Below are 15,634 nucleotides of genomic sequence, written 5' to 3' on the forward strand. Positions count from 1 at the left end.
GGCCAGCACATTCTCCTGATCTCTCACCAAATGAAAACGTCTGGTCAATGGTGGCCGAGCAACTGGCTCGTCACAATACGCCAGTCACTACTCTTGATGAACTGTGGTATCGTGTTGAAGCTGCATGGGCAGCTGTTCCTGTACACGCCATCCAAGCTATGTTTGACTCAATGCCCAGGCGTATCACGGTCGTTATTATGGCCAGAGGTGGTTATTCTGGGTTCTGATTTCTCAGGATGTTTGCCCCCAAATTGCGTGAAAATATAATCACATGTCAGTTCTAGTATAATATATTTGTCCAATGAATACCCGTTTATCATTTGCATTTCTTATTGGTGTAGCAATTTTAATGGCCAGTAGTGTAGAAAATTATTGTGAAGATGGTTCGATGGACCTTCTGCCAGAGTGTGATTTGCGGAATATCCATGTAAATGTAGATATAGACGTAGATGTAGATATTCTGTGCTAATTTGACTGTTCATTATATTCAACAGTTTCTGTAGTTCTTCCTGACTTTCACAATAGATCGCAATGTTACAATGTGAATCGTATCACCGACATCACTCCAAAATGGATTTCGATCCCACCGCTGATCTTTTTTTTATCCTGTTGTTGCTTATTTGATGAACAAGTTGAACAGTAGGGGAGAAAAACTGCATACTTTCCTTCCAAACATTTCAATCTGAGCTCTCTTCCTCTTGGTCCACCATTCTTGTTGTTTCCTCTTGGTTCTTGAAGCTGTTGCACCGACCCATTTTTATACACTGTATCGGTTCATTTAGAAGCAACATTCTTCGTTTTACCCGACACGCTGCACCTGAAGTCCAGACGCGTTGCAAGTGGGAGCTGGGAGGACTCTAGCGTGTGACGTTCGCATGTGGGCTGACTTTATCAGAGCAACATTTCTGTCGGTAAACCGGACCGGCTACTACACAAAGTTGCAGTCGCTACGCAGCGAAACCGGTTTCTTGCAATCGGCTTACTTTACATCGCAACCGCGTTTGCGTGTCTTACTTTTTTTTTACAGTTTTCTGATATTTCAGGTCGTTGTCTGACGTTATTTCTGTTATTTCATTAATAAAAGGGATGAATTTTCTGTACGAGTCCGCAGTTACTGTGAATATTTCGTGAAGAAACCTTCTAGGGCGCTTATTAAAATTTCTTCGTTTATTACGACGTTTCGGCTACTGCCACGATCAGATATCAAAAAGCTCAGAACGTGTAGAAAAAGACACTTCGTCACTACTGAAACCCGTGTACAGGCATAGGTGCGGATTAGGTGTAGGTTTTAGTACTGACGGACAGTCTTTTTTACTAACTTCTAACCTTTTTGATAACTGATCACGGCAGTGGCCGAAAAGTCATAATAAATAAAGGAATTTTAATTAGCTAGACGGCTTTTCCACCAAAAATTTACGTTGTTGTTATTATAGGCTAATAATGTACTTTGTACATTTGATGCATTACTACTTTCAGCGTTTATAATCATCAAAAATAGTTCTAATGGCTCTGAGCACTGTGGGACTTAACAGCTGGGATCATCAGTCCCCTAGAACTAAGAACTACTTAAACTGAACTAACTTAAGGACATCACACACACGAGGCAGGATTCGAACCTGCGGCCGTAGCAGCAGTGCGGTTCCGGACAGAAGCGCCTTGAACCACTCGGCCACAGCGGCCGGCGGTTACTCCATTAACGTCTCTTGTACGCCATGGATAAAATCATTCTCGGACATTGTAGCCTATAATTGTACATCTATCAGGTATGGTTTGAGCTTTTTTTAGGACTCCACACCTCGATCGGTAGAAACGAAACGGTAGTAGGTCCTTTTGTTGTTTGTCCGTCTGTCCATGTGTGTGTCCGACTATTCAAAACTTTGCTCGGGAACGTTTTTAGGTATCAAGTTGAAATTTATTTCGCATATTGAGATCCACGATCCCTTGGCGATTAAAAGGGTGAAGTTCTAAGTCCATGAAATCAAAAGATACGACCATCTATGTCGCATATTTTGATACTCGCGAACTCACTTAGCCGGCCGCTGTGGCCGAGCCGTTCTAGGCGCTTCAGTCCGGAACCGCGCGACTGCTACGGTCGCAGTTCCGAATTCTGTCTCGGGCATTGATGTGTGTGATTTCCTTAGGTTAGCTACGTTTAAGTAGTTCTAAGCCTAGGGGACTCATGACCTCAGATGTTAAGTCCCATAGTGCCCAGAGCCATCCGAACCAAACTCACTTATCGAAACCTACAGGGAAATTCCGGTTGACTTAGAAACTTGCTGAGGCGAAAGATTTCACACTACAAACAAAGGATAAAAGTCAGAACATCGTTAATTTGTGATTACATCACACGGAAAACAATTTTTTTACCGTTTGTTATCAGACTGTCCGTCGGTCTGTTAAACTTTTTCTCCGCAAAGGCAACACGTCTTAAGTTGAAATTTGTGTTACATACTAAGGTCTAAGTTCTCTTGCCGGTGTAATGAACGTTAGCTTCTAAGTGAATGAAGTCAAAAGATACGGCCGTTTATGTCACATATTTTGATACTCGCGAAGTCACGCATTAAAACCCATAGGGTATGTCCCCTTGACGTAGAATCATGAAATTTTGCAAGAACAAAGATATGGTACAGGTAAAGCTAAGAAATCAGAAAATTGTTGATTTGCAATTATATCACGTGAAACAAATACGAGGGTATTCCCAACAGTAAGGTCTTCTATTTTTTTTATAAGTACAGAACTCTGTTTGTGTGGCAGTTGCTCACGCTGTTATGAAGAGTGCTTCACGCGCTGTGTGTAAACATGCGCACGCCGCGCTGAGACGTTCAGTCTTGGCTTGGCAGCCGTCGAGAATGGAGCTCCCGTTGGTTGTTACCGCCAAGTGCGAATTGCCCGCAGTTATTCCGTTTTTGAAAGCAAAGGGCACTGCGCCGATTGAAATCCATCGGCAATTGACGGAAGTGTATGGTGAGTCGTGCATGGATGTCAAAAATGTTCGTAAGTGGTGTAGAGAGTTTGCAGCTGGTCGGACCGAAACGACGAATCAAGGAGCGGGAGACCGTCAATTTCTGAGGAGACAGTGCTGAAAGCTGAGCAAAGCATGTGTGAAGATCGGCGGATCACCCTGGACAATCTCTGTACGTTGGTTCCTGAGGATTCCCGAAGCACCGCTCACAGAATTTTGACGGAAACATTGAACTACCGGAAGGTGTGCGAAAGATGTGCCACGCATGCTGACTGAGGACCACATGCGGCATCGAGTTGATGCTTCCCGCGCATTTCTTCACCGCATTGCAGCCGAACAGGACAACTTTCTGGACTCAATTGTCACGGGTGACGAAACCTGGGGATACCACTTTACACCTGAGACCAAACAACAATCACACCAGTGGCGACATCCTTCTTCGCCAAAGCCGCGGAAATTCAAACAAACAAAGTCTGCCGGTATAGTCATGACAACCGTTTTTTGGGATCGGAAAGGGGTATTGTTGGTCAACTTTATGCCCACTGGGACCACAATTAACGCTGTCAGATACTGTTAGACTCTGAAAAAACTCAAACGGGCAATTCGGAACCGGAGAAGAGGAATGTTGAGCAAGGACGTACACATTCTCCATGACAACGCTCGCCCACACATCGCTCGGCAAACCGTTGCTCTCCTGCAACAGTTCCAGTGGAACACAATCACCCATCCACCCTATAGTGCCGACTTGGCGCCCAGTGACTATCACCTGTTACCTAAGTTAAAAGAACATTTGGCCGGAAAGCGATTCAACTCCGACGACGAGGTGAAAGAAGAGGTTCATAACTTTCTGAACAGCATGGCGGCGAGCTGGTATGACATGGGCATACAAAAACTGCCACAGCGTCTACAAAAATGCATCAACGGAAATGGTGATTATGTCGAAAAATAGCGAAATGTTCAAGCTGTAAACTGATAAAAACCATTGTAGAAATACACAGGTCTACGTAATTATAAAAAAATAGGAAACCTTGCCTTTGGGATGACCATCGTATTTTTTTTGTCTGTTGTTATTCGACTTCAAACTTGAAATTAAAATATTCTGGAGAGTCCTGGAATCCCTGGGACCGACATCTTGCCAGTATCATTGTCGATAACTATTGTACTATGAAATCCTGATTCTTGCAAAATTTAATGATTCTACCCTACAGGTTGTAACGAGTGAGTTTGGGAATATCAAACTACTTGACATAAATGGTGGTATCGCTTGACTGCATTGACTCAGAAGCTTAAATTGTTTACAGTACCAAGGAACTACAGCTCTAAATATGTGACATAAATTTCAACTTTATAGGTTTAGCGGTTTCTGTGAAGAAATGGTCCTAACAAACGGACAGACGGACGGTCGAGCAACAAATGGCATAAAAATTTTTTCGTATGATGTAATTACAAACTTTCACTTTTCAGATTTATCTTCCTTTACTTACACTGTGAAACATTTCTTATTGCAAAATTTCATGATTTCATGTTCCCTATCTATATAAACGATTTTGGAGACAATCTGAGCAGCCGTCTCCGGTTGTTTGCAGATGACGCTGTCGTTTATCGACTAATAAATTCATCAGAAGAACAAAACAAACACCAAAACGATTTAGAAAAGATATCTGAATGGTGCGAAAAGTGGCAGTTGACCCTAAATAACGAAAAGAGTGAGGTCATCCACACGAATGCTAAAAGGAACTCGTTAAACTTGGGTTACACGATAAACCAGTCTAATCTAAAAACCGTAAATTCAACTAAACACCTAGGTATTACGATTAAGAACAACTTAAATTAATAGGAAGGATAACGAAAGACTGTGTTTTATTTGCAAGACACTTAGAAAATGTAACACATCTACTAAGGAGACTGTCTACACTACGCTTGTTCGTTCTCTTGTAGAATACTACTGCGCGGTGTGGGATCCTTACCAGATAGGACTGACGGAGTACATCGAAAAAGTAGAAGGGCAGCACGTTTTGTATTATCGCGAAATATCGGAGAGAATGTCACAGAAGTGATACAGGATTTGGGCTGGACATCATTAAAAGAAAGGCGTTTTTCGTGGCGATGCAATCTTCTCACGAAATTCCAATCACCAGCTTCCTCTTCCAAATGCGAAAAGATTTTGTTGACACCAACCTACATAGGGAGCAACGATCATCACGATAAAATAAGGGAATTCAGAGCTCGTACGGAAAGATATGGGTGTTCCTTCTTTCCACGCGCTGTACGACATTGGAATAATAGAGAATTGTGAAGGTGGTTCGATGAACCCTCTGCCAGGCACTTAAATGTGATTTGCAGAGTATCCATGTAGATGTAGATGTAGATGTAGATTCTAGATGAAAGGGAAATACCCTCGAGGTTTAGATGAGTGAGTTTACGAGTATCAAAATATGTAACATTACTGACCGTCTCTTTTGATTGCGTTGACCTAGAGGCTTGCCTTTTTTATACCAACGTGAACTGTCCGATCATCTAAAAATAACGAAGCTGTATTGTTCTAGATTCCACTGAAGATGTCTGAGAGTAAGAAAAAGGCTAAACGCGTCTGGGAAAAATAAATTACAGATGCAGCATTAAAAGGCGGTTTTATTTACAAAACAGTTATATCTAAACCTGTTGTTTAATTTCAGTTTGTCGCTTGTGTCTTGTCCAGTTATTTCTCTTACTCTGTCGCATCTTCCCCTCTTCAGCGAGTAGGCAGCTGCTCTGTAGCGAATTGTAATATGTATAGGGAAAACTCCCAGTACTACACACAGTGTCCCCGCGATTCATTCCTCTGACCGCTCCTCAAAATGGGTTTATGCGCACCTAAGTATAATCGATGTATGGAGACATTCATATAAACGCCGCAACCATCGCAGGACTGTGTCAGTCCGTTGTCTCTCATTAAGGGGAGGTTTACTATCTTTTGGTTCAAAAAATTAATTTTTTGTAAGTTGCAGTTTTGGATCCATAAAAGTGTTTAGAATCCACCCGTGAAACGGTTTTTCCGAATACAGAACGAAAATGTTTGTTATTCGCAGTTGGACCCGCCTGAAATCGTTCTTTTCTCTCGGAGGACGAGTTATTGTACCGGTGCTTGGGAGGAAACGCACAAAATTCAAATGAAAGTTTGAACGCGTGTGTTTGGAAGTTAGCCCCCAAGCAAATGCACTCTGGTGCGAAGACTGTGGAGATTGCGACTTCTCCTGGCAGTGAGCAGCTTCAACGAAGGGTACTCAGGAATTCTGAGGGTATTCAGGAATTCTGAAGACCATGACAACGATGGACGTCACCCTGGGACTCTATTCGACGCAGTTCGCCAAGCATTCGGACGACCACCGGATTCAAGCAGCCGAAAACAGCTTGACACCGGCTGTACGAGCGGCTGTGGAGCAGCGCAGGATGGCCCAGATGGAGCAGAACGCCCTCCGTGAGGAAGAGGAAGGACTAGTTTATGGATCCGGAATAGCAGATTGAAGATAAGTTGCCTAATATTGCATGTAGTCAAAAATTCAAACGCGTTTTTCTCGAAATGACTTTTTTTTTTTATCGCGGTGTATGGTAACTTCAAATCTACTGAACCGATTGGCATGATTCTTTGTTTCCGATGAAGCTAACTAAATTGTCTAGGAGTTGTAGCACTTTCATTCCGATCCATCTGCTACAATTACTTGGCCGACGAAGTCGAAAAATCGATGAAAAATCCCATTTTTTCAAATGGCCGCCATTTTGTTTCCTATGGTCCAAATAACTTAAGCGAGGGACAACTCCTAAAGAATCTTATATACTTCGCTAAATTCAACTCAATTTTTATTTCAGACGATCCGGCTGACCTGCGAAATACCGCGCGTGGAGGTCTACATCGAAATTTTGTTTCGTTCCGACGGCACTGGCTTTGCTCTTCGACATTTCCGGTCGAATAAATTCCGCTTTGTAGAGGATATATCAATAAATATTTTGACCAAAATTGACATTGTTATCTATAACAGATCCCGAGAATTCTCAAAGAACATGCTTTTTTCGGGCTAAAGGCTGTAAACCTCCCCTTAAGTGAAACGACGAAACCAGGAGAATGGCGGAAAAACATTCATATAGCTCACATGGCGGGAGAGACTAGTTTCACTTGGTTGTTTCGTCCGAATGATAAAAAAAATTGCTGAATGAGAAAATAATCGGTTGAGCAGTCTGATGTTACGACCAGTCGATTATCCCGTCCCTGGTGGAGAGCTGCATCAAACCGGACACAAGACGTCAACAACAACAACAACATCGGTGCGGTGAGCCACCAGGGTCCTCGCCTGTTCTGGCGCTTTTTTCCTTTCCCCCGGTCCGCCGTCGGGCAGCGATGGACGTCCGGCTGTTTGCGGTGCTCTCCGGCAGAGCGCGGCCCGGCCGCAAGATGGCGCCATCCGTCTTGTTGACGCCTGCGTCGGACGTCGCGGCGTCGCTCGGCGTCGGCGTCGGCGTCGTCCCTAATTGGCCGGCCGGCCCGCCGCCTCCCCCTGTCACCCCCGGCCGCCCCCGCGCAAGCGAGGGCTCCACCCTCTGTGGAGTCCGGCGCTGCCAAGTTCCACTCTTGAGACTCGAAATTAACAGACTCCGACTCCGAAGAGTCCCTCTTAGCTGACAGAGTCCAGACTGCCCGAGGGACGTATTGTTCAGCGCGTCCCACTGATACCCCCTCGCCTATTAAAGTCTCATCGACAATGAAGTTAGTGAGGACCTCTGGCCAAGTCCAAAAGTTTCCACAAGATCACAGACAACTTCTTGCAACAGTTTACCGTAACCCCTCGGAGCAGAGAAAAGTACCTGGCAGTTAGGAATAAATTTGGCGAGGTGCAAGTAGAACTCCGGCATTGAGCATTCCGTACAAATTTAATTATGTGTATAGACTGTTCATCCATTTCCGAGAATCGAGAATCTCTAGCATTTTTACCTGTTTGATATTCCCAAACTCACTCATTACAACCTGTAGGGTACTTCCTGTTGACGTGGAATCATTAAATTTTGCAAGAATCAGGATTTCATAGGACAAATAGACGAAAAAAATTTGTAAACACATCATTTGCTATCGAACTTCAGAATTGAAATTAAAACATTCTGGACAGTCTTGGAATTCCCAGGAATGATATTTTGCTAGTATCAATGTCGATAACAGTCAAAAATCGTCGACAATGTCGTTTCGCGGAATGGATAACCTGTCTGTATACACACCTGTCTATATACACACCTGTCTATATATCGAGAGATTGTAACAATGGAAAATTGAAATAAAGGATGATTTGGAACGAATTGACGCATGGTGCAGCGAATGGCAATTTAATCTCAATGTAGACAAGTGTAATGTGCTGCGAATACATAGAAAGAAAGATCCCTTATCATTCAGCTACAATATAGCAGGTCAGCAACTGGAAGCAGTTAATTCCATAAATTATCTGGGAGTAGGCATTAGGAGTGATTTAAAATGGAGTCATCATATAAAATTAATTGTCGGTAAAGCAGATGCCAGACTGAGATTCATTGGAAGAATCCTAAGGAAATGCAGTCGGAAAACAAAGGAAGTAGGTTACAGTACACTTGTTCGCCCACTGCTTGAATACTGCTCACCGGTGTGGGATCCGTACCAGACAGGGTTGATAGAAGAGCTAGAGAAGATCCAACGGAGAGCAGCGCGCTTCGTTACAGGATCATTCAGTAATCGCGAAAGCTTTACGGAGATAATAGATACTCCAGTGGAAGACTCTGCAAGAGAGACGCTCAGTAGCTCTGTACGGGCTTTTGTTGAAGTTTCGAGAACACACCTTCAGCGAGGAGTCAAGCAGTATATTGCTCCCTCTCGCGAAAAGACCATGAAGGTAAAATCAGAGAGATTAGAGCCCACACAGAGGCATACCGAGAATCTTTCTTTCCATGAACAATACGAGACTGGAATAGAAGGGAGAACCGATAGAGGTACTCAAGGTACCCTCCGCCACGCACCGGCGGGAGGCTTGCGGAGTATGATTGTAGATGTAGATGTAGAATTAAGACTGTACGTAAACCTCAATGCTTGCTTTTTAATCGTATTCTACCACTTTTCGGAAGTATATTTTTCTTAAAAATACACTAGTGTGCGAAACCTAAGCACCAAAGTAACTTTAATGGCAAACATAGCTTGATTAAACTTGGAGCATGCACGGGAACAACTCCTACAGTGTAGTACAGCAGGTTACTGAAAGGAATTCGCAGTGAGATGAAGAAAAACGACACTTAGGTCGAAAAACAATAATTACACAGAGGTCAGCTCGATTCATGATGGTCCCCTGGAGATCATAAAAAATGGAACATTATTGTTATTACGGTGTATGCATGCATATTCTGCAATACATCCCTTGCAACGCCCTACCATGCTGGCCATAAGGTTGGAACGGATTTACTTGTGGTAGGGTGTTCCATTCGTCTACCAGTGCGGTTCTCAACTGTTGCATGGTCGTTGGTGCATCTGGACGTTCTACAGTGCGTCTTCCCAATGCTCCCACAAGTGCTCGATGAGATTTAAGTCGGAGTAATGGGAGGACATTCCACTGGCCGAATATCCTATCGTTCCAAGACGTGCTACGCCTGCGCCATTCGATGCGGTCGCGCATTGTCGTCCAGAAAAAATAAATCAGGCCCGCACACACACCTGAAAAGAAAGGCATGGGGAAGGAGTAAAGTGTCACAATAACATTGACCGATAGAGTCCGCCGTGTCCAAAGATTTGCGAGTCAGTACACTGCTGGAACATTATATCTCCTCACACCATAACACCAGGACCACCAAAATGATCTTATTCGGCAATGTCCATCGTATGGCGAGAGCTGGCAACAAGTAATGACCCCAGAAAATTATTAAATCTTTGAAAAATAATTTTTCTGTTGAAGTAGATGACATCTCTAATAAGGTATTAAAACAATGTGGAGCAATTACAGCTGATGTTCTGAGTCACACGTGTAATGCATCACCAACTCAAGGTATTTTCCCACACAGGTTAAAATATTCCATTGTCAGGCCTCTCTACAAAAATGGGGACACTACAGATGTCAATAATTATCGGCCAGTATCCTTGCTTACAGCATTTTCGAAAATCTTCCAGAATGTAATGTACTCAAGACTGGTTAGCCATTTCAACGGTAATGGGAAACTTAGTAAATCACAGTTTGGATTTCGAAAATGCTGTTGCACTGAGACAGCAGTATACAATTTCACTGTCCATATAATAGAGTCTTCAAATAGTGAAATGTAACCAATAGGATTTTTCTGTGACTTGTCCCAAGCATTTGATTGTGTGAACCATGACATTATGTTACAGAAATTACAGTTCTATGTTATAAATGTAATAGCATATGAGTGGTTTAAGTCATACCTTCAGAACAGGAAGCAAAAAGTTTAAATACGTATGCAACTTCATCTAACTGGGGTGAAATTACATCAGGTGTTCCACAAGGTTCAATCATGGGTCCCCTTTTGTTCTTGATATATATGAACGACCTCCCTTCCTACCTGAAACAGAAAGCTGAACTGACACTGTTTGCTGATGATACAAGTGTCATTATTAATCCATTAAAAGAAACTCCAATTGAAAATGATACAAATAAGGTCTTTGGAAAAGTCATTAATTCGTTTTCTGCAATTGGGCTTGCTCTAAACTTTGAAAAAACACAGTACATCCAATTTTCTGCTGCAAAAAGTACAGTTCCTTTAATAAATAACACATCAACTGAGGTCAGTAGACAGGGTAGAGCATACTGAGTTTTTTGGTGTACATATAGATGAGAATATTAATTGGAAAATTCATATTTTGGATCTTCTAAAGCGACTAGGTTCAGCAACTTTTGCAATCCGAATAATTGCCAATTTTTAGGATATAGGAATTAGTAAGCTCACATACTTTGCATACTTTCACTCTCTGATATTATACGGAATAATATTTTGGAGTAACTCAACATTTAGACAAAAAGTGTTCACTGCTCAAAGGAAAGTGTTTAGAATAATGAGTGGAGTTCAAAAATGGCTCTGAGTACTATGGGACTTAACTGCTGTGGTCATCAGTCCCCTAGAACTTAGAACTACTTAAACCTAACTAACCTAAGGACATCACAAACATCCATGCCCGAGGCAGGATTCGAACCTGCGACCGTAGCGGTCACGCGGTTCCAGACTGTAGCGCCTAGAACCGCACGGCCACTCCGGCCGGCGTGTGGAGTTCATAGTCCACATCTTGTAGTCATATTTTTATAGGATTGAGTATTCTTACAACAGCCTCACAGTACATTTACTCACAAATGAAATTTGTTCTCAACAACATGGACCAGTTTAAAAACAACAGTGACATTCATGATTATAATACCACAAAAAAGAAAAACTTACATTATCCTATGCTGTTATAAAAATTTTCGACAAATTACCAAATGAAACAAAAGTCTGACAGACAGCAGTATACCTTCAAAAATAAATTGAAATCATGTCTGCTTGACAACTTCTTCTATACCATAGATGAATTCTTGAATAGGAATAAATAAATCTATAAATATAGTATATGCATTTTGTGCCATTTAAGAGAATGGGGTAAATAATAGAAATATTAATCTTTAACTCAGTATTGTAATATATATATATATATATATATATATATATATATATATATATATTAAAAAATTTTGTTTCATATGTGCATTTTTTCTACACTTGACACGTTCCACATCATAATGGCTACCGTACTGTGCGAAGTCCATTGATCAATGGAACACGCAACCAACTAACTAACTAAACATCTTCGAACATGATCGTTTTGGTGGTCTGGTTGTCACGGCGTGGGGAGGCATAATGTTCCAGAAGTGTACTGACTTCCAAATCTTTGAACTCAGTACACTGACTGGTCATTGATTTTTTTTTTAGGAATGCATGTGGCTCTGACGTCATTTTTATGGATGACAGTGCGCGACCGCATAGGACAGAGCAGCCGAAGGAGCTTTTAAAACAAAAGAATATTCTTATAAAGTTCTGACATTGTCAGAGTGCGGGCGATCTGTTGTATTATGACTACTGAATAAATTCTCGACTGCCAAGATCGTTTATCATACAGATGACCTGTTTCGGCAAGTCTCTGTTTTCGCCTTCGGAGCTGCAAAAGATGGGACCGAAATGCTAGGATACAGCTACATAATTATGTTCAAACTTTACAATACATGCAATAGCAACATGCTTACCTTTAGATAGTAATTTTGAAGCTGTGTCTCTTGGAAACGCCAGAAAATTTCAGCTATACACAGCAGTGGACAGCTGTCTTGGAATCCTCTGCGGGTTTTGGCCCGCTGGTGACAAGAAAAACATTGTAAAAATCCCTTTTAGTGGGCTTTTCCGAATAATCGCCAGTGAGCCTCCATAATTCCCATCAAGGTCACCGTAGACCCCGTAGACCGCATCAAATGCAAAGACAGCTAACCGATCTGCTCCATTCTCCTAAGGAGGAGCACGTGTGTAATATTCATACTTTGACCATGTACTGTACGATGGTGACACTTAGTCATCGTTCTGTTGGGTATACAAATCGTCTCTAGCCCAAGGACTATCCAAAACATTTGACTCTACCTTTTTATCACTAACAGAACTCGTTGACATGTGCGGTGGTTTGGAATGTACCACATGTGCATGCTGTTGCATGCATGCTGATACGAGTAAAGACATTAAAATTTTGGTGGCTACGTGCTGCGTGACCATTTACCTGTTATGTAAATAGTAATGCATTAAAGACTAGTAAAACATGTCAGTATACATATTTTGCTTTCAGACTTGCATTTCTGTTGGGAGAAAGGGGCGTCAAGAGAAAATAGAATTTATTTATTATCTGTGTCAGGAACTTTCATCTTCAGGTATCTTTTTTGCCCGAAGGAAATCACTTAACTGTGTGAGCCGCACCACATCTTTCTGTATAGTGGTTAAAGAAGAGTTAGCCAAGTGGGAATCAATTTTCTCGTCTCATGTTGACTGAGAGAATGTAGCAGCTCCTTCACAACGAGTCCTATTAATAGCCACAAATCCCATGATGCAATACACCGGTCAGCCAGAATATTATGACCACCGACTTGGTATCGATATAAGCCCATCCAGGCGATAGTGGGAATGACTGCTAGTCAGACACACGCATGGTGCATGTAGTATCAGTGAGCGGGCTGTCCATGTGTAGAATGGGGAAGACGTGCGGTCTACCTGAGTTTGACTGAGGGCAGACTGTGATGACCCAGAGGCTTGGCACGAGCATTTTGGAGACTGCACGACTTGTCGGGTCTTCGAGGAGTGCTGTAGTGAGTGTCTTCAACACGTGGCGAAACCAGGGTGAAACCATGACCAGACGTCGTGGTGTTGGACAGCCACACCTCATTACGGATGTCGCACATCGTCGGCTTCGCGGACTGGTAACGCAGGACAAGCAGGGAAATGTGGTGTAACTAACATCAGACTATAATGCTGGGGAGAGCACAAGTGTGTCTGAACACACAGTGCACCAAAGACTGCTAACGATGGGCCTCCGAAGCCAACGACACACGCACGGGCCAATTTTAATCGGCACGTGACCACGTGACCTTCGGCACTGGACGTTGGCACAGTGGCAGGGCGTGGTGTTGTCTGATGAATCCCGATATCTTTTTCATGCCGATGGGAGGGTGCGAATCAGTCCTCTTCCAGGAGAACAACTCTTTGACACCTGCACTGCAGGACGGAGACAAGCTGGTAGCGGATTCACTATGCTCTTGGCATGTCGGCATGCTTGGGTCCAGTGGAGCTCATGCATGGCACGATGATGGCCAAGCCCCAGACTATGTACACCCCTTGATGACGAACTGGTTTCCCGACGGCAGTGGCATTTTTCAGCAAGATAACGCGCCGCGTCACAAGGCTACTAGTGCGATAGAGTGGTTCGAGGAACACAGTCACGAGTTCCAGTTGATGTGCTGGCCCACGACTCACCAGATCTGAACCCAATTTCTGGGATGTGATTGAATGTGGCGTCAGCATTCATCGCCCCACACCCCCTCGGCCCACCCCCAAAAATCCTCGGAATTTAAGAGAATTAGGTGACTTGTGTATGCAGATGTGGTTCCCGCTCCCTCCAACGATTTACCAAGGCCTTATTTCTTCCATGCCACGACGCTTGGCCGCTGTTATCCGTGCCAAAGATGGACATACCAGCTATGAGGTTCTGGCTGATCGGTGTATATGCAGAGTGGTGGCATAGGCAGAATTCCAAAGCGCTTGTGCAACGGCCTGCATTAACTTCTCGAACTAACGCCGTAGATAGTTCTGACTGCAGTTATCTTTGTTAAGAATCTTTTCCTATAAAAAAATGATATCGTAGGTTATAATATGGTGCAAGTAATCAAATCGAACAAACCTTTTCGTTTTCATGTCACAGATAGTGAACATCTGTCTCATGGTTTAGGTAGCAACATTTTGTTTCTGCAATGGATACTGAGTGCGATACTTCCCTTAGAGCTTTCCTTTTGTTTTCAGTACTAAAAATTTAAAAAGATCAGTGAGTGTTTGATACCCCAGTGAAGATAAAATTTCGCTTCTCCAAAAGTCCCGTGTCAGAAACTGTTTGTACTGTGTGTTGTTATGTCAGTCTGTAGATCTCTAAGCTATGAACTAACGTTATCCATCACCCTATTTCCTGAATCATTCACACTTCATCGCTGGAAAAATGAATCATTCGCAGCAGCAGTAAATCATTGATACGAGGGCGTGCTGAAAAGTGATAGCTCCGACTTTTTGCTCTCGCTATCGGTTCTAATGTTACGTCCATCCACTCGATACAATTTGAAACGAGACTCGCCCGTCCAGGCAACAAGTTTCCAGTCTTCAATAGTCCAGTGTCGGTGTTGATGGGGCCCAAATGAGGCTAAAGCTTTCTATCGTGCAGTCATCAAGGGTATGCGATTGGGCCTTCTGTTGCGAAAGCCAATATCGATGATCTTTCATTGAATGGTTCACACACCGACATTGGTTGACGGTCCCCCATTGAAATCTGCAGCAATTTTCAGAAGGAATGTACCTGTGTCACGTTGAACGATTTTCTTCAGTCGTCGTTGGTCCCATTCTTGCAAGATCCTTTACCGGCCGCGTACATAGACAAATGTATCGCGAATACATAGAAAGAAGGATCCTTTATTGTATGATTATATGATAGCGGAACAAACACTGCTAGCAGTTACTTCTGTAAAATATCTGGGAGTATGCGTGCGGAACGATTTGATCATATAAAATTAATTGTTGGTAAGGCGGGTGCCAGGTTGAGATTCATTGGGAGAGTCCTTAGAAAATGTAGTCCTTCAACAAAGAGGTGGCTTACAAAACACTCGTTCGACCTATACTTGAGTATTGGTCATCAGTATGGGATCCGTACCAGGTCGGGTTGACGGAGGAGGTAGAGAAGATCCAAAGAAGAGCGGCGCGTTTCGTCACAGGGTTATCTGGTAAGCGTGATAGCATTACGGAGATGTTTAGCAAACTCAAGTGGCAGACTCTGAAAGAGAGGCGCTCTGCATCGCGGTGTAGCTTGCTGTCCATTTTCGAGAGGGTGCGTTTCTGGATGAGGTATCGAATACATTGCTTCCCCCTACTTATACC

The 15,634-nt window shown here is 43.0% G+C and overlaps 1 protein-coding gene across 1 annotated transcript in view; it reads left to right on the top strand.

The window, feature by feature from the left end:
- Positions 1–7,334: 7,334 nt before the first annotated feature.
- Positions 7,335–15,634, top strand: part of LOC124718712 (homeobox protein Hox-A1-like) — a 44,068-nt gene continuing 35,768 nt past the window's right edge. The window contains exon 1 of the mRNA XM_047244332.1: positions 7,335–7,518. Within this exon, the coding sequence (XP_047100288.1) occupies positions 7,335–7,518 (184 nt within the window). The remainder of the gene's footprint in view (positions 7,519–15,634) is intronic.

The sequence above is a fragment of the Schistocerca piceifrons genome, chromosome 10, assembly GCF_021461385.2.
Source record: "Schistocerca piceifrons isolate TAMUIC-IGC-003096 chromosome 10, iqSchPice1.1, whole genome shotgun sequence".
Taxonomy (NCBI): Eukaryota; Metazoa; Arthropoda; class Insecta; order Orthoptera; family Acrididae; genus Schistocerca; species Schistocerca piceifrons.